The sequence below is a fragment of the Apium graveolens genome, chromosome 3 (assembly GCF_009905375.1).
Source record: "Apium graveolens cultivar Ventura chromosome 3, ASM990537v1, whole genome shotgun sequence".
Taxonomy (NCBI): domain Eukaryota; kingdom Viridiplantae; phylum Streptophyta; class Magnoliopsida; order Apiales; family Apiaceae; genus Apium; species Apium graveolens.
This window is the reverse complement of record NC_133649.1, coordinates 93763199-93783356: the sequence shown is the minus strand read 5'-3', so window position 1 is coordinate 93783356 and position 20158 is coordinate 93763199. Positions and strand designations below refer to the sequence as shown.

The 20158-nt window shown below is 42.2% G+C and overlaps 3 protein-coding genes across 3 annotated transcripts; all 3 read right to left on the bottom strand.

Annotated features, from left to right (window-relative positions):
• Window positions 1–9489: 9489 nt before the first annotated feature.
• LOC141714438 (uncharacterized) lies at window positions 9490–9894 on the bottom strand. The gene has a single exon (XM_074517957.1). It carries the CDS (start codon window positions 9892–9894, stop codon window positions 9490–9492), a length of 405 nt encoding a protein of 134 aa, XP_074374058.1.
• A 486-nt stretch (window positions 9895–10380) lies between these two features.
• Window positions 10381–11559, bottom strand: LOC141714437 (uncharacterized). Its single transcript, XM_074517956.1, has 2 exons — window positions 10961–11559; window positions 10381–10864 (listed from the first exon to the last, which is right to left on the bottom strand). The coding sequence occupies exons 1-2, from the start codon at window positions 11557–11559 to the stop codon at window positions 10381–10383; spliced, it is 1083 nt and encodes a 360-aa protein (XP_074374057.1).
• Window positions 11560–11670: 111 nt separating this feature from the next.
• On the bottom strand, window positions 11671–13685 carry LOC141714436 (uncharacterized). Its single transcript, XM_074517955.1, has 2 exons — window positions 12627–13685; window positions 11671–12525 (listed from the first exon to the last, which is right to left on the bottom strand). Exons 1-2 carry the CDS (start codon window positions 13683–13685, stop codon window positions 11671–11673), a joined length of 1914 nt encoding a protein of 637 aa, XP_074374056.1.
• Window positions 13686–20158: the final 6473 nt, after the last annotated feature.

Genomic DNA, 20158 nt, shown 5'->3' with positions numbered 1-20158 from the left:
ATTGAGTTGGGAGCATTTAATCAAAAAATTCCATAAGAACCAAACAATGCAGGAATTGTACAGGCCAATAATTTATCCGTTGGAACCAACTCAATACTGGAACTACGACTTACCCGTACCTTGGCAGGGGTATGGAAAGTTAGTGTCGGAAGAGTCCTTGAAAAAGGTAAAGAAAAAGCGCGGGGATAAGGGACAATCGGTGCGGATCCGAACGTAGATTGATGGTCCGCGGTCTGGAAAGAAATGTAGTGTATGTAACCAAGAAGGTCACACCAAGCGTAGTAAGAAATGCCCAGGGCGCCCACACTGAAACACGTGATCTTGTTGTCAAACATATGTACTACTGCTATTACAAGTAGTCTACTTGTAATATGGTTCCGTTTCCTTATTTTTCATTGCATTATTTACTTGTTTTATCATAATATTTTGGTTTCCATTACATTTAACGTTATGACACCCTTTCTCGAATAAATAAAATTTTATATTTAATCATACAAACTCAAAAAAAATTTACATACCTACCAAACAATAAAAAAATGGACCTAAACAAATTTTCGGTTATTTAAATATGCCCGTGCACAAATTTGCCCCCCGTGACAATTATGCACTCGCCGCTCAAGACACCATCTTCCAAGCTACAAAAGTGTTGGTCATATAAATTTTTAATTCAAAATTAAATTTTTCCCAAAATATAGGTTTACATTACAACACAACAACAAAATTTGGAACCCAAAAAATCTACGGTTATTTACATACTCACGTGTCAAAACATGTCCTCACCTAAAAATTTTGCACTCACATTGCACGGCACCCTTTTTGGAGCTAGAAAAGTCTTATTTATACGGTTTTTTATTTAAATTAAAAAACACACACATAAAATAGGTTTACATTACAAAACACACAAAAAAATTGAACTACAAAAATTTCCCATTTATTTAATATAGGAGTTCAAAAACAGCTTTTCACCTAATTTTCTTCTCTTCAAAAACACACTAACACAAGTTTTTTCCGTGGAAAAGAGAATTTTTTTTTTTAATAAAATGACCCAGAACGCCATTTGTTATGGGGGTCAATGTTGATTCCAACAAGTACATTCCCATAAGTACAGGTGTTCTGTACCATAATTGTCATTATTTGAACAGATATACCAAATAAATTATTTTTCCATTCAAACATATCAAAAAAAAAGACGGAGCCTTGACTGTGCGGGGTTCTGTATGAATATCCGGTGGTTACTAACTATTAGTTTCCGCATCTGACCAATAGACATAAGAGATCGCATGTATAGTGATTGTACGTGTGTTTGTATATTCCTGTATCTCTGACACAATATTTAATGGATTATACATAAGCTTGCAAATTTAGAATCAGGATATCTGACTCAATATCTAAAGCTATTATCTTTAACACAGAACGTTTACAGTGACTAGATCTGTCAAATCATCAGTGCAGTGCGTACATTACTCGTGACCCATCACTAACCACTAATGTTATCCATACCATTTCTTATATTTGGTTTGCTCACTTCATCCATCCTTCTTTATAACATTTGCAGTCTATTTAGTAGCTACAGGTCCCTTGTTCCGTTTTAAAGGGCTGAGTTTGTATATGTATTTATCTGTTTCGGTTACGTTACTGACCTTATGGTGCCTACTCATATTTTCCAGATGTTTATGACAAGACGGAGAGAAGTTTAATACTCTATCTGTCCATTCTATTTGTTTACACTTTTCTTTTTGGGATGTCCCATCCAATTGTTTACATTTCAAAACTTTCCAAAAATAGTAAAGTTTTTATAGTTTTTATATTAACTACATCCACTATTTTCCTCCACTATAACCACTTTATACATATAATATTAATCGGTCCCACTACTTTACTCATTTTTTCAACTTTTCTCCACTAATTTATCATTTTTCTTAAACTCCGCGTACCAGAGGGACGGAGGGAGTATATAGGAGTATAGAACATGGAAGCCCATAGATGAATCAATGGATTAAGTTTACTGTTTGAATTGCCAAATAATATTGTTAAAATATCAATTGAAATTTCAAAAAAATTGCTTGTCGAACATTAATATCCACATATAGCTTCATATTTGATATTTTACAGTCACATGGAGGATCCACGTACACATACTTAAATGCTAGTCTAACTCATTTTTTACGGGTGACACATATTTCAAGTTTACTATAAAATATAGTTTCATAATTTATTTTTAAATTTTCTTTATTTTAATAAAAAATTAAATATTATATTTTTTTAAAGAAAATAAATTACGAAATTATACTCTAAGTGAATTTTAAAATACGTCGGGGGGACCGATGGAGTGTAAAAGAATGGCAGGTGAAAGTAGTTGAGGGGGTTGGTAATGTTATGATCAGTGTTCCAGAATTCGCTAAGCGTGTCAGGGCGGTGAGGGTACCTTCGAGAGATTAATCGGCAAGTTGGAGATTAATCGGATCGATTAATCGGAACATTAATCGGAGGAATATAAATATTATTTTTAATTTTTATAATTATATAATAATCAACATGTCAAATATTTGTTTGAAAAAAGAAATTAGAATGGTATTAAAAAATATCTACACATTTCACATGCGTTATGTACTAATTATTGAGTTTACAATATTAACTATATTTTAATTCACACTTTTAAATTAATTATAATATGTTATTTTTATATTTTAAGTGAGATAATAAATATATTAGATTACTTTTTTACTTTTTACCAATACTTTATATTATAAATTGACATGATATTGTGTGAAATTATGAAATTAATGATTTAAAATTATAAAAACGTAAATAAAATATTTTTTTAATTATTTTCCGCCTAGACCGCCTAGGACCGATTTTCGACCGCCTAACCCGTCTAATCCCGATTTTGACCCGATATTTTAAAAAAACGCCTAAATCACCGCCTAGGTACGAGTCGGGGCGTTTTACCCCCGCCTAGCGCCTAGGAGCCGCCTAGACGACCGTCTAGACCGATTTTTAGAATACCGGTTATGATAGACTAAACTAGGGTAGGAGTGTCCAGAAAAACCGTTCAACCGCTCGCAACCGAATCGTATTTTGCGGATAATCACGGAATGCAGGTTGATTATGAATTTAAATTTTAAAAACCATTTATTCGCGATTTGGATACTGTTTTAAATTCTTGAAAATCGCAAAATCGTAACTACAACCGCAAATTTATAATAAAATATATTTCCAAAAATGTAGTTGATGTTATATATATTAATTAATATACACATATATTAATTAATCTTAGTTTAATGTTAAGACTTTATTCATAAGATTCACAATCATTATAAGATATATAACTAAACAGATGGAAAATGTAATCAACATATAATTTTTTTTATCCTTTTCTTTTTTTATAATTATCTCGCCTCCATATTTTTGTACTCACTCTATCCCTCCCATTTGTTTAGACTTTCCTTTTTTGGATGTCATTTCCAATTGTTTACATTTCAAAACTTTCCAAAAATGGTAAGGTTTTTATAATTTTTAAAATAACTATATCCACTACTTCTCTCCAATATACCCACTTTATACATATAATATTAATCGGTTCCACTACTTTACTCACTTTTTTAACTTTTCTCTACTATTTTATCATTTTTTCTAAAACTCCGCGTCCCACCCAAATGTAACCATTTTAGAGGGACAGAGGGAGTATGTTTTTAATATCTTTACTCCACGCGGAGTATTAGTTTGTATTTTATTTTTGAATGTAAATTTATCATGTAACTTAAACTTGAATTTTTTAATATTCCGAATTTATATTTTTGTAAATTATTAATTATTTTAAAATAAGTGGTTGAACCGCAAACCGATCCGCAATAATCGCAAATTCGCAACCACAATTGATACGGTTAACCGCATGCGGTTGCGGATGACAATTTTCTAAAACCGCTTTTCACGGTTTGATTCGACTTTTACCCTAGAACCGATCCGATCCGAATCGCGTACACCCCTATATTAAACAACAGTGCTCTTTCGTGGGGGTGAGAGGGCTCATTGTACTGGTAAATTGTATTACTAATAATACTGTATTACTGTAAAAAGGTAGAGAGGGATTAGACTACTAACAAAGTTGATTATGGAACCAGGAATGCAGTAACAGTTATACAGTGCTGACATCTGTCAATTTTATATGTAAAGTTTGTAGGACTAGAGCAGGCCCTCCTGTTTTTGAACCACTGTGTACACTTGCCTTGTGAGACTCTCTCTTTTTTGTTTTGAAAATCAACTCATTTGGTTATAACTTCAGTCTCTTATTAGTTTGTAGTTTGTACTAGTATATTTCTATTCCTAGCGTAGACTAATTTATAACATACTCCCTGTGTAGGGCGGGGATGAGACTCGGCACGTACTTTAATATTCTTATTAAATATAGTTGTATAATTTTTTTTTAATTGTTTTTCATCTAAATAAAAATATAATGTTCAAACTTTTATAAAAAGAAATTAAAAAAAATAATTTACAGAAATATACTTTACAATTGCTTTAAAATGCGTGTTGAAAAAAACTGTAAAAAAATTAGAGGGATGGAGATAGTACTGAAATCAACAAAATGGCAAAAAAAACTGCTGGAAGTTGTCTTTACAGGAGATACGAATAAATTTCTAACATGCAAGTGAAATAAAAAAATAAACAGGTAAATCGAGTTCAATATATAGGATTGCAAAATGTAAAATTCTGGGTAACTGCAGGTTCGTGGAAAACTGCATACACGCAAGAATTCTAGTCCAGTTTCACTATACAAAAATAGGAAAAGGGCAGAAAGATGCAATAATGGCTTTACGGATTGAAAGTAATAAACTAATTAAAAGAGATGGAGTACACACTGCTTTTGTTAGGACAGAGTACACACTGCTTTTGTTAGGATAGGAAGAAGAATAAAACATCTCCGACTATCATTACATAGCTCATCACTCATCATACATGACAGGGGTGTACACATAAACCGCTCAACCGTATCGAACCGCATCCAACCGCTCAACCGCTCGCAACCGACCGCATTTTGCAGATAATCGCGAAACGCGGGTTGGTTGTGAATTTAAATTTTAAAAACCGCTCATTCGCGGTGTTACGCCCAGATCCTTCGGTCGTGTGAACAGGCTTCAGCTGTATTAAAGATGGCTTCGATCGTACCTGAAAGTGAAGAGAATGCGAGGGTTTGTACCCCTGATTCACCTCCGGTGTGAGAATCAGAATCTGGCTGTAAAAATAGGGTAGTAATACAAGAGAAGTAGAGTGTTGATAATGTGTCTATTTTGTCTTACTTCACAAGGGTTTTTATACCCAATCCTGCAGTGAATGCTGATCCGTTACAAATCATTAAGGAGGGAGGGAAAATGGGGCGTTATGTCCCTTGTTCTGTCCAATGGTCCGCGAATAGGGGTCCTCGGCCTGAGCTTCCGTGGGCCTTCGTTGCGCGGGCCTGGAGGTCCTTCGGCCCAGTAGCATAACCGCTTAATGGGCCTTCGTTCAATGAGCCTTATTGGGCCTATAACCAACATGTCCCTGTCCTTCGGCTGGGCCTTTGGGCCGGCCGACGGACACCGGTCTCGGCCCATATTGGGGTGAAGGAACCCTAGGGCGATCGCTTCAGTCCTGCCTCGATCTTCGGTCGTACACGTGGCAAGCTTATGGGGACTTGCAGTGCATTGATGACAACTGGTGGCACGTCGTTTCATGACTCAATCTCAGCCGTTGAATGCCAACCGTCTTGATCTGGGACGTCCATTTCAAAAACCCCCAAACGTCACTTCTCTAAATTCATTTTAGGCGCCTATATAAGCCTATTTGTATGTTTCATTTCCTTTTTATCACTTTAGTTTCTCCATTCACAGTGACAAATTGCGGTGAATCTCTTAATCACGGGCAACAGGAACTCCGTCTTCCCAAATCATCTCATTTCAATCGAAGAACATCTCCAAATAAGTAAGTATCTTTTCTTGTTTTCTAGTTTTGAATTTGCATGCTAGTTTCCCGTTTTTTAGAGAGTTTGCATGTGGACTTTTGTTCTGGGTTCATGGGGATTTTCAGGGTTTTTGCGTGTGCTATTGCGTTTTTCTGGGGTTTTTGGGTAGGTAACATAGGTTTCTGGGTTTTACCAATTCTGAGGAGGCCCCAAGGGTTTAAAGATGGCATGCGAGGCGTTTTCTGACCAAGAACGTTCTTCGGGATTTCTTGGTTTTAGAACGCCCTTCGGGAGCCGACCCATGGCTTAAACAGGTGGTCTGGAGCGATGTTTGCGAAAGGCTCTGTAGGCAAGAACACCCTTCGGGTGGGCTTGGCTCAGGAGCAGCCTTCGGAAACAGCCTCCGGGGTTCTGGTTCGTTTGGTCCCGGGACGTGTACTCGGGTGTTTATTTTTTCTTTTATCTGCTAATCCGAGTACATGGACTAATGTCTCTCTGTTCCTGATACAGGGACATGGACCGAGCAGAACGTCACCCGAATTCTTGGGACCCCTTATCCAACAGCTTGGTGGGAACGTCTTCCATTCGCCCCGAGCGGACGGGACGGGCCCTATACGATTCGGCTGCCGACTATCCCGCAGCCAACAATAGATCTGAACTGACGAAAGGGCGCGTCGTTCAGATGTACGATGATTACTCTGTCCCCCGAGGGCTTTGTTGGTTGTACGCGCCGAGAGAGGGTGAGAGAATCTTCGACACTCCCGGGGTACCGGACGGATATGGAGGCTGCGCCGTAGGGATTTCAGAGGCGGCCTTCAAATGCGGCTTGAGGGTGCCACCGTTGAAGCTGATTAAGCACCTCTTCTTCCAGATGTGTATCGCCCTCGGACAGATGGACCCGAACGGGTTCATCCACATTAACTGTTTTCAGAACAGGTGCCTTCAAGCCGGGATCACACCCAGCACTCGCCTATTCTGGTACCACTACGATTTCAGGAGGAATCCGAAGAGTGCTGGTTTTTACACCATCGCCCGTCGGGCAGGGCGACCTGATTGGACGGTGACCAACTCGAACAATAAATCCACTCACACACATTGGTGCTATGTGAGTGGTCCGGGGTTGGCGGCCATGTCGGTTTGGCGGGATGTAAACCCCGCATTGCTTCTCATGCCGAGCTTGACCTTGGAAGAGAAGGAAAGTTACACGGCATTGGTGGACGCCAATGTGAAGAAGCTGGGTCCCGGAGAGTTTCGGGACAAGGACTGGCTCTTCAGCTTGTGGGGTGGGGGTAACAAAACTTCTTCCTTGGTCTTTTCTTTAGTTTTGTCCCAGCACCTGTATTTGCTTTTTCTTATTATGCATTCGATTATATATATGCTTGGACTGACATGTTTTCCCTTCTTATTTCAGTGTCTTCAAGGGAGGCTCTGATCGAGAGAAAGAAGGCCAGGGCGGCCGAGAAGAGGGCGGCCGAAGAGGCGGCGAAGAAGGCTGCCGATAAGGGGGCTACGCCCGACCCCCCAGAGGGCACATGTGAAAGGGCCCAGGCCGAGAAGCCTTCGTCGCCCCATCAATCTCGAGTGGCTTCTAAGGCCGAGGAAGGGGACGATCTGGAGTACATGGGAGAGGGGAAGCCTTCCAAAAGGACCCGGAGCAAGGAGGGGATAGTGCGTTCTTATATCCCGGGGTGGGGCGTGCTTACGTCCGACCATACTGTGTATCCTGCTCGGAAATCCACGAAGGAGGTGACTTCGGATCTCTGCCATGGCCTCCAGCTCTCGGTCGATCTTCCGACCTTTGCTTCGGCCTCTGCTACCGAAGCCTGCACGGAGCTTCTGTCCTTCCTGTTCTTGGTACATTTTTAATCTTTCTATTTTTCTTTTCTCTTTTTTTTTCGGCATCTTTTAGTAATATTTTTGTCGCCCTTTTGCAGGCTGCCCCTTGGGCCGCAGCCGTGGAGGATAAGGTTAAGGATATGGAGACTCGCATGGCTGAGGTGAAGGAGTTGGAGAGGAGGGCTACGGCGGCCGATGAGGAGCTTGTAAGGGTGAAAGCCCAAAACGAGGTCGAAGCCGCCGAGCTGAAGAAGGATAGATCTCGGCTGGAGACTGAGCTAGAGAGGGCGAACCGGAGAATCTCCCACCGGAATGTCCAGCTGAAGAGGTCCCGAAAGGAGCTTCGAAAGAAGCAGAAGCAGCTGGACCAAACGGAGGAATGCTACTTCCAGTTCGGCGCTGATTATGTCCTGGAGAAGGCCCATGGCCTGAACTGGGATTATAACCAGTTGCTGGACGATAGCCTGGAGGATCCTATCGGCCGGCCAGCAGTCGAAGTCCCTCCTGTCTCCTCCGGCGAAGACGAAGAGCTCTCAGATGAAGACCCTCAAGCCTAAACCTTCAGCACTGAGGTGCTTGACATGACGGAAGATGATCTTGTTGCGAAGTTTACCGTTGGTATTTCCATGGTCGTACCCAACTCTTGCAGCGGCATTCGTCGTTCGTCTTCCTGTATTTCTGTTTTTTGTAATCGGTACTCTTTGTAATTGGTACTTGCCTTCGGGCTTTTGTAATTTAACTAGCCTTCGGGATTTTATATTTTAATGCATCTTTTGTTTTTCATCAGCATTGTCCGACTGTATTTAATTATTGTATCTTCGGCTTCATCCGCCTTAACAATTTTAATAATAAAATGAATCGTATCTTCGGCTTCATTCGCCTCAACGATCTTATCGAATGTATTTTCGGCTTTATCTGCCTTAACAAATTTCAATAATAAAATGAGTCGTATCTTCGGCCTTATTCGCCTCAACGATCTTGTTGAATTGAATAAAATGAATCGTATCTTCGGCTTATTCATTTGCCTTAACGATTTTAATGAATTGCCGATAAAATGAATCGTATCTTCGGCCTTATTCGCCTCAACGATCTTATATAAAATGAATCGTATCTTCGGCTTTATCTGCCTTAACAATTTCAATGAATTGCTGCCTTACTATCCCTTACGGCCCCAAGGGTTAAAGGTCGAAGGTGCGTTCGGGCTGTTAATCCTTTTACTTAATTCAGGCGAGGGAACGTGGGTGCTGATCTTTTTGGCGATTGCCCCTAGATCAGCAGGTCATCTTTGGGGTCACCCTTAAACCTGGTTGGATAAAGTTTTTCATTATCGAGGCCGAGGGACCATGTTCTTCCTTTGATCGCCCTGGGACAGGGGTTCCTTGGGCCTCATTAATAATAAATAACTAAGTTAAGACGAATGATAGGGCGTTATTCTAGGATTGCCCCTTAAGGCCCTTAATTCGTGTTTACCAATTTCAAGTCATAATAGCGTAGTGATGTTCGACTTTTGGGTGATTGCCCCTTATGTCTTTTAATTAACAAATTGGACAAGGGCGGCGGCCGAGGGGTTTATCCTCTTCGGGATCGCCCTCAGATAATACTCGGTCGGCCGCAACACATATAAATAAAGAAATGTTGACAGGAATGCATCTTTATTTAATCAAATTGCTTACATTTTTCACATATAATTGAAATACAAGCTTTTAAGAAATTTCTTACTGATAAAATTTTCGAAGGCGACTGGCATGCCAAGTATTTTTGATTAATTCGCCCGACAATGTTTCGAGCTTATAGGTTCCGGGGCGAACGACTTCGATCACCTTGTAGGGCCCTTCCCAGTTCGGCTGAAGCTTTCCTCGTTTGGCCGGCATAGATGCGGCCAACTCCCTTAGTACTAGGTCTCCTACTCCGAAGGCCCTTTTCTTCACATTGGAGTCATAGTGTTGCGCCGCTTGCAGTAAATACTTCATATTCCTTTGATATGCGGCTTCTCTTTCTTCCTCCAGCAAATCTACGTTCGCCTTCAACCCGAAGCTATTAGTTTCCACATTATAGGCCTCGGTTCGGTATGATTCCAAGCCCACTTCGACAGGAACTAGGGCCTCGGTGCCATAAGCCATTCTAAAAGGAGTTTCCCCGGTCGATATCCGGGGGGTGGTTCAGTAGGCCCATAAGATCCAAGGGAGTTCTTCCGCCCATGTTCCTTTTGCCTCACCCAACCTCTTCTTGATCCCCCGAAATATTATTTTCTTCGCCGCCTCGATTGCCCCATTTCCTTGCGGGTGGGCGACTGAGTTAAATTTCTGTTCAATTCCGAAGTGGTGCAGAAACTTGCGGAATTTGTTTCCAATAAATTGAGTTCCATTATCTGAGATGCAGGTTTTCGGGATGCCGTACCGGAAGATGACCTGTTCCAAGAAGAACTTTTTAGCGGCTTCTTCGGTGATGGACGACAGAGGACGGGCTTCGACCCATTTGGTCATGTAGTCGATGACGATTATGCAGTATTTCGCTTGCTTCGTGCTAGTGGTCAGTATGCCAACTATATCCACGGCCCATACGACGAATGGAATTGGGCTTAGTACAGAGGTCATTTCTTCTGGAGGTTACTTTTGGACAGTGGAGAACAACTGGCATTGTACACATTTCTTTGCATAGTCGATGGCGTCTGCCTTCATAGTGGGCCAGAAGAATCCCTGCCGGAGAATTTTAAAGGGGAGCGACCGACCTACCAGGTGCTTGCCGCAAATTCCTTCGTGCACTGCCTCCAAAGCCTGTTGATGTTCTTCGTTGTTTAAACATCGCAGAAGGGGTTGACTGACTGATCGGCGATACATTCGCCCATTGATGATAGTGTAGTTCGATGCTCTGTATTTAATTTTCAGCGCATCCTTTCTGCCGGGTGGTAGAATGCCTTTTTCCAAGAAGTTTCTGAGGGGGGTCATCCAGTCGCTCCCCTGGTGAATCTCTAGACATTCTTTCTTCTCGATCGAAGGCGTCTTGGCTTCGGTGAGGTAAATAGAACCAGTTAAGTTCTGTGTCTCGGACGAAGCTAGCCTGGAGAGTGCATCTGCCCTAGAATTGTTTTCTCTGCCAATTTAACTTAATTCAAAGGTTTCAAATGATAAAGATGCATCTCGTACCTTGGCAGCATAGGCTTTCGTTCGGGGATCCCTTTGTTCATACTCCCCTGTGAAATGTTTCACAACCAACATGGAGTCGCTGAAGGCCCTTAGGTGCTTTGCCTTGAGGCTTCGGGCAAGCTTCATTCCTGCGAGGAGGGCCTCGTATTCGGCCATATTGTTTGTCAAGGGGAAGTCAAACCTTATGGCTTGGCATATTTCAAATCCTTCGGGGCTGGAGATGATCAAGCCGGCCCCACACTTTTTTCCGGCGACCGACCCGTCTATAAAGAGCTTCCACTTTCCCAGGATCCGGATTAGTTGTTCTCCAGGCGAGAGATCCTTCGGACCCGAGAATGCGCATTCAACCACGAAGTCGACCAAAGCCTGGGCCTTAATTGCCGTACGGGGGATATATTCGAGATCAAATTCCCCGAGTTCGATGGACCACGCTACGACTCTCCCGGAGGCTTCGGGCCTAGTCAAAATCTTCTTCAGAGGTTGATCGGTGACAACTTGGACCGTCCGGCATTGGAAATAATGTCGCAATTTTCGGGAGGCCATAACCAACCCATATGCGAATTTCTCAGCGTTGGGGTACCTTGTCTCTGCTTCCTTGAGAACATGGGACACAGTAAAACATAGGATGTTGATTGTCTTCATAATTTTTCACAAGGACGGCCCCCAGAGTTCTGTCAGACATATCTAGATAAAGCTGAAGAGTTTTCTTCAGATCGGGCCTCATCAAGAGTGGTGCCTTCGTCAAATATTCTTTTACTTCTTCGAACGCCTTTTGGCATTCGGGCCCCCACTCGAAATTCTTCGGCCCTTTGAGCACGGTGAAGGGCCGAAGAAGGGAAGTGATTTCTCGGCTGACCGGAAAATGAAACGCCGAAGGGCGGCGAGCCGGCCCGTCAATTTCTGTATATCTCTGATGCATTTGGGAGGTTTCATATTGATAACTGCTTCAATCTTCTCCGGGTTTGCCTCTATTCCCCGGGCGCTGACCATGTACCCGAGAAACTTTCCACTAGAGATTCCAAAGGTACACTTGTTTGGATTGATCCTCATGTTGTTCTTTTGGAGAGTCTCAAAGCATTCCTTTAAATCTTCGGTATGATCTCGGAACAGTGACTTCACTATCATATCATCCACGTAAGCTTCCATATTCCTCCCGATTTGCTCTTTAAAGACTTTGTTCACCATTCGCTGGAATGTGGTTCCAGCATTCTTCAGTCCGAAGGGCATTTTAATATAAGCGTAAGTCCCCTTCGGAGTTATGAACGCTGTCTTGGGCACATCCCTATCATTCATAGCAATTTGATGATAACCAGAAAAAGCGTCCAAAAAACTTAGTACCTCATATCCTGCCGTTGCGTCTATTAGTTGGTCGATGTTAGGCAAAGGGTAGTGATCCTTCGGACATGCTTTGTTGAGGTCAGTGTAATCCACGCACATCCTCCATTTCCCATTCGACTTTTTCACGACCACCATATTGGCTAACCAGTCCGGGTACTCGATCTCCTCGATAAATTTGGCTTCTAAAAGTTTTTCTACTTCGGCTTCTATTACCTTCTGTCGTTCGACTGCAAACGTCCTCTTCTTCTGCTTTACCGGCTTGGCCTCAGGCTGCACATTCAAGCAGTGTGTTACCGTCTTGGGATCCAATCCGGACATATCTTCGGCCCCCAGGAGAACGCATCATGGTATTGTCGGATGACAGCTATTACCTTCGCCTTCAGATCCGCCCCCATATTTTTACCAATTCGGACCATCTTTCCCGAATGGCCCGCATACAACTCCACTTCTTCTGTCTCCGCTGCGGGTTCGGCAATAGGGCTCGAAAGATCGGCCCCAAATTTCTCCAACTCAATGTTCAATGTTTCCCGGCTTCCGCTGGATTCGGATTCTGCCCGCTTTCTCTTTCCGGTTCCATCCGGTCCTTCATATTCCTGATCCTTCTCAAGGTCTTCGAGCATTATGATTCGGGCGGTTTTCTGATCGCCCCTCATTTCTCCTACCCCTTTTTCAGTTGGGAACTTGGATTTGAGGTGGGTTATAGACTCCACTGCTTCGAAAGTTGATAAGAAGGGCCTGCCAAATATTGTATTATACGGGCTTTCAATCCGAACCACGTAGAACTTCACCAGCTTCTCGGCGGTATACGACAACTTGCCCAGGAGGACCGGAAGAGTAATCATTCCTTCGAACTGAATAAGATGTCCCCCGATGGCATAAAAGGGAGCCTCGTTATAGGGCTCTAGTTGCTCTCCCGCCAAGTTCATCTTATAGTAGGTTTTGTGGAATAATACGTTGGCTGAGCTGCCGGTATCCACCATCACTTTCCATATCTTGTTCTGACCGATAATAGGATTGATAATCAGAGGGTCTTCATGCGGGCGAATGACATCCTCATAGTCTTTAGTGCTGAAGGTCATGGGCATGTGGGGCTTTGCCTGCCCGAACTGATACAGATTGTACACCTGTCGGGCGTACCTCTTATTTGCTGTCTTGCTATCCTTGTCCAGGATGCTTCCCCCAGATATAGTTTTTACTTCTCCCCTTATCCTGTCCCTTCGCTCTGGCTCATCGGCCTCTACTTCCTCCTCTGGGTTCTCCTTCGGCCCCAATCTATCTCTCAGATCTCGGACGAACTTATTAAGCTTGCCGTCTTTGATCATGCGCTCAATGAGCTTCTTTAGGTGGTAGCATTCATCTGTGTTATGCCCCTTGTCCCTGTGATAGTCACAGTACTTATCGGGGTTTTTCTTGTGGTTCGGGACCTTCATCTTGGCGGGGCGGACAAATCCTGGCTTACCCTTTATCTCATGGAGAATCTTGGAGATCGGCGCATTCAAAGGAGTGAACACAGCCGAATCTCTATCTTGACGTCGTTCGGCCCCACGATCTGATTCCTTCCTTCCTTTCTGCTATCCCTCCGGTTAGATCCTGATCTTGAGCCCTCATATCTGTCGGCTCGCTTTGATCGGTCGTCCCTTCTTGAGTCTTTATACCCCCAATACTTTCCATTTTTCGGCGAATATTCTCGCCTCTCACATATATATCATTTAGGGATTTTGGGGGAAAATCATAAAGAGATGAGCGAAGCTTTTTACCTTTATAGGGGTCTAGCCCCGCCGTTAGGAAGCCCATTGCTTTGATTTTGTCCAGATTGGTGACCATCCTCGCTTCTTCCTTGAACCTAGCGAGATAATCCCCCAACTCCTCATTCGCCCTCTGCCGACAATGGACCAAGGCTTCAGTATCCTTCGCCTTTCGGCACAGGTGCGGGTAGTACTTTAAAAATTTCCTCTTCAACTGCTCATAAGACCCAATGGACCGAGGCTTCAGGGATTTGTACCACATCGAGGCAGACACTTTGAGATAAGTCTTGAACATTTTGCACAACATTATATCGTTGTGGCCCATCCCAACCATCAAGGAGTTCATACTTTTCACAGTGGTCCTCGGGGTCCCCTTTCCCATTGAACTCGCTCATCTTGGGGAATTGTCTCTCTTCGCCCGGAGGGGGTCGGTACAGTTCAATCTCTTGTGTTACAACAGGTTCTCGATCGGGCCTCTTATCACCGAAGAGGGCCTTCTCTAAGCGATTGAGCCTGAGGCGGGGTCCACCGGGCTCTTCATCTGAATCGAAAGAGTAGGGTTGCTTAGCCCTCTTCCTTCGGGGATGCGAATCAGAGTCAAACTCATCTTCTTCGTCATACGCCCTACGTTCCCTTCTATCCTTATGTGCTCCGCCGGTTTCTTCGGCCCGCATCGCTTCTCTCAAGGCTTGTTCTTGCAGTTCAATTTCTTCCCTCTACAGTTGCAGGGCTTTAAGCCGGAGGGCATCGGATTTTCTTTTCTTGGCTCGCGCTTCCGCTTCCTTGTCAATCTGATCGACTTTGGTCTTACCCTTCTCCGCGGCCTTTTCTTCCTGGATCTTTAGGAGTAAGGCCTCTTCTTCAGGGGTTAACGTGATAACCCCGTCCTCATCGACTAGGGAGGATGGTTGTCCCTTGTCGGTGAAACCAGGTGGCGGTGAATGCTCATGAATTTCTATCATTTTCTCAACTTGTAACTCTCGTATTTCCCACAGACGGCGCCAAATGTTACGCCCAGATCCTTCGGTCGTGTGAACAGGCTTCAGCTGTATTAAAGATGGCTTCGGTTGTACCTGAAAGTGAAGAGAATGCGAGGGTTTGTACCCCCGATTCACCTCCGGTGTGAGAATCAGAATCTGGCTGTAAAAATAGGGTAGTAATACAAGAGAAGTAGAGTGTTGAGAATGTGTCTATTTTGTCTTACTTCACAAGAGTTTTTATACCCAATCCTGCAGTGAATGCTGATCCGTTACAAATCATTAAGGAGGGAGGGAAAATGGGGCGTTATGTCCCTTGTTCTGTCCAACGGTCCGCGAATAGGGGTCCTCGGCCTGAGCTTCCGTGGGCCTTCGTTGCGCGGTCCTGGAGGTCCTTCGGCCCAGTAGCATAACCGCTTAATGGGCATTCGTTCAATGGGCCTTATTGGGCCTATAACCAACACGCGGTTTGGATGCGATTTTAAATTCTTGAAAATCGCAACCGCAACCGCTCGCAACATATATTTATAATAAAATATATTTTCAAAAATATAGTTGATATCATATAAATTAATAAGTATAAACATTTATTAACTAATCTTAGGTTAATGTTAGGACTTCGTTCATATGATTCACAATTATTATAAGATATATAACCAAACAAATGGAAAATGTAATCAACGTGTAATTTTTTCTTATGTTTTTCTTTTTTCTTTTCTCCCGCCTCCATATTTTTGTATATTTTTAATATTCTTGCTCCATACGTAACATTAGTTTGTATTTTATTTTTGAATGTAAATTTATCACGTAACTTAAACTTGAATTTATTAATATTCCGAATTTATTTTTCTTTTACAAATTATTAATTATTTTAAAATAAGTGGTTGAACAGCAAACCGATTCGCAATAACCGCAAATTCGCAACCGCAATTGACGCGGTTAACCGCAACCGCAAATGCGGTTGCGGATGATTTGCGGTTGCGGATGACAATTTTCTAAAACCGCTTTTCGCGGTTTGGTTCAACTTTTACCTCAAAACCGATTCGATCCGAACCGCGTACACCCCTAATACATACAAAACTACAAACATGGATACGGATTATTGCAATTGCTGTGCATTTTTTTTTATGATGATGGATTAGACATTCTTGAGATGTGTTCAATATTTAGAGCATATCTGAAAATCAGACTTCGGGAGAGTTTTAAGAGACTCCTTAAAAATCTATGAGCTCCTTTAAGAGCACGCTCTCCTCTCGTGAATATGCAAAGAGCATGTTTAAAAGTCTCTTAGTCCAACAGTCTCCCTAGCAACTTAAAAAATATTATAAAACAATGTAATTCTTTCTAATTTAGAATATTATATAACATGTAATAATGAAATGATGGTGCTGTGATTTGAGCTTTTGTATTCTTTTAGTGGAGGTCAGGTGCCTGTGTAATTAATTAACAAGATAACTATTATATAAAGTCCAATAATATCTTACATAATCTTCATTAAACTCTTCAAATGGACTCTGAACTTAAAATATAAAAAACTATGCTAAAATTAGAGTTTCCAGCTCTTTAAGAACGTAAATAATATAATATATGTCTCCTCAATCGAAAAAGTAACTACATATACTAGCTCTTAACCATTATTTTATATTAAACCAACAAAGCCTACTTTTTTCTCTTACCACTTTCTTTTATATTTCAGGACCTGAAGTTATTTTTAATAGTTAAAAAGTAAATAAAAAGTGAATATAGAGAGAGTATTGTTGTAGATGAATGTACATTATATTGCCAAGAGTTAACAATTTATACTCCCTCCATCTCATATAATTCTATATAAATTTTTGAATGTTAGACAGGTATTTTAAGGTGAATATAAGATATAATTCCATAATTTTTTGAATTTTTTTTGTAAAACAATTTTTTTTTATTCAAAATAAAAAAAAACTATTTACAAAACTATACTTGAAAGGAGTATTAAAATATGTGTCAAGCCGCCTTACCCAATGTGTTGACGGAGGAATTTGGGAACAACAAAACTTGAGGTTAGTAGCCGGAAACAAGATCTGTGATGGTAGTTCTTCGTCGGAAACGTAAACAGTAGTCGGTGGATCTGATGAACAGTATTCGTCGGAAAAGATGAACAGTATTTGGTGGTGATAATTATTTGGGGCTGAGATTGCTTAGGGTTAGTGGTGGCTCCTTTGCGCTCTCGCTTCTGACCCCTCACAATGTGCCTACGTACCCCTATTTATAGGGGATCAAGCCCACGTAGTTCTTGGGGAACAAAAAACCTAATGGGCTTAGATTTCTTATCCCGAGGCCCAATAGGAAACCCACTGGAAACCGTCTTCTACTAGGTTTAGGAATGTCCGCCGATGAGGCCCAACCACAAAGGCCCAAGGATCGTCCGGGGCTTCGAGACTTCACGGATGAGGCATCTCCCTGGACAAGGATAACCCTCCACTACCAGCTGTTTCTTTAGTCCACGGACGCAGGTATAACCGTGGTTCACCCCAAATGTTGGACACGTCCTTGTCCCCCGATAAGGAGCCCCTACCAGATTACAGGACAAGTGATCCCAAGCTTTTGGGTGCAAAGTACAGGATACTCCAAAGTCTCCCAACGAGGACACCCGTTGACTACAGAGACAGATCTCCCAAAGCACATACCAAATTTCACCTCATATCCCCAATGAGGACACCCATTGACTACAGGAGGAGGTCTTCAGTCCAGGCATACCCCTGGAGGTCTCTGACCATGGACACCGCCTTTCTTATAGATGTGCTACAGGGAGGAGTTCTTCAATAGAGTACCTGTATCAAATTGGTTAGTAATAATATTCTCCATCTGCCTTGAACCTTCCAAAGAGTTCGTCCAAGTAACATGTCAAAGATGCATCTGTGTGCCAAGTAGAAGTTAAGGGCGCGCCCAAACACTCCTGTATGTTGGCGCCGCCCTGTGTCATCAGCCTTTGATCTCTTCCTATGTCATTCTACATAAAAGGGTGCGCCCTAAATTATTCATCGGTAGGGCTTGCTCTAATTCTGTCCAAGCCAAAGTGTGGGTCTGTCAAAGTAATCATGTCCGAGTAATCCATCCAAGGAGCCTTTCTTACCTAGGGCGCGCCCTAAGGCCCACCACAAGACAGATTCCAATCAAGGAATTCCTCTCCTCCATTTCAATAATTGGGTGCGCCTCCTCCATCATGTTTGAGGGCGCGCCTTTAATGGAAAGTCAATCTTATCTTTTTTTAGATTTCAGGCGCTTCCCCTTCGATTTTGCTCATTTTATTAATCTTAATCTGAATATTGTTTATACCAATTTTTGGGCATAATAACTACCCCCCAAATTCCATATGCTATTGAAAATGGGATTGGAATTTTTCTTCACCTTTATCAAAATCTGTATAAACAAATCTTCCATTACTTTTTACAGGGCGCGCCCTGAATAGGGCGTGCCTTCCAATTTTTTTTTCTTAAAATTTCAATGATTTCATAATAATCAAATAAGGCGCGCCTCCAATAGGGCGCGTCCTAGAAGTTCAAACGGTTTAAAAGCAGTTCCCCTTATTATTAGGGATTCGCAATCGATGTGACCGATTTGACAACTGTCATCTTTTTTACTGTAAATACTAGTCAGAATCAGTCATTTTTTCTTTTACTTTTACTCTCCCCCCTTTTTCTTACTTTCTATTTTCTTCCCAAAGGCTTCAAACCCAGCGGTATTATTTTACTCGGAACCAGCCTTCTCTGTTACCACTCTCCAAATCTCTTCCAGTCAACTTCTTCTCCATTCGAAAAGGTACGACTGGCTTCTTGTATTTCTAAATTTCGTTAAGTAAATCACATTGCATGTCATGTTACCTTTTTATCTTCCATTTCTGTTCTTGATGATATACATAAAATAATGTATGTATCTGTGTATGTATATCTGTAATTTCAAATTTTGTTGTTTTAGATCTGAAATCATTTGGGTCTAACTTTTAAATTTATGTTTTTGAGAATTTCAATCGTTATTTACAATCTGCACATAACCACCTGTGCCTTTAGAATTCACCAACGACTTAGGACGCGCCCTATCTTTAGCTTCTTATAATCTGTACATGACCATAATAGGACGCGCCTATTATAATAAAACACATCCTTATTAATAGGTTAAGATTTTTTTATGGCGTGCCTTCTTATGAGATGGCTTGCCTTTAAAAAGGAGTTGACATAGATCATAGGAAATACTCTTCCTTTACACCTTCCACCTATTTTTCCTGTTTCCTTTACACTTTCGTATCTCATTCTTTCGCATAGGGCGCACCCTCAAAATTTCTTTTGGTTTTCTTGATAGCTGGAAGATGAGGGCGCGTCCTCTCTTTTTCACCCTTTCAAGAATTTCCTCACAAATTTGGGGATCTATTCGCCTCCAAACACTTACTTCGATCCTCAACCCCTAAACGCCCACCATACTCCTGAATTTCTGAACCGGGTGGCGCGCCTTCTTCAAGATTCCAAAAAGGGTATTTTGATGACAGATTCCTCAGATAGTTCTTCTACGGACAATATTCCTTTGTCTCGTAGACACGAGAAGCAGAAGATGGTCCAAAAGGACAGATCCCCAGCCCCAGATAGGACAGAGTTGGATGACTGGTTCGAGAGTTTGAATGCTGATAGGTATAGGGGTGTTGAGAGGGGTGTTAGCATAGGTGCAGGACCTTCTAAAGTATCCTACAGGGCTGTATCCCCAAACCCATCTCCTCAACAAACAGAGGGCGCGCCTACTTCTCCTGTTCCTGAGGGCGCGCCTGAAGTAAGTGCGTCACTTCTACGTGATGAAGAAAATTTCTTTGACGAGGACTCATTCCAATTTTCCACTTCCCCTGAACCTTCTCCAATCCCCTTCCAACACTGGGAAGTTTCTGACAGTGAATTAGACTTTGATTGGGAGGAATTCGAACCATGCAATGAAGCTATGAAGAAACGTTTCAGGAAGGAGCATGGGAAGCCCTTCTGCGTGGGCCTATCCTCAGCTTGTTCAGATGAGCAACTGGGATGGCTCATGGAATTTTATGATATGGAGGGCATATGGGCATGCCCTTTAAGCATGATGCGCCCCCATATCTTCAATTATGGGAGAAACTTTAAGATTCCTAGAATGGTAACCAGCCCTAAGCTAGTATCTTTGGGTATAGGCGCGCCC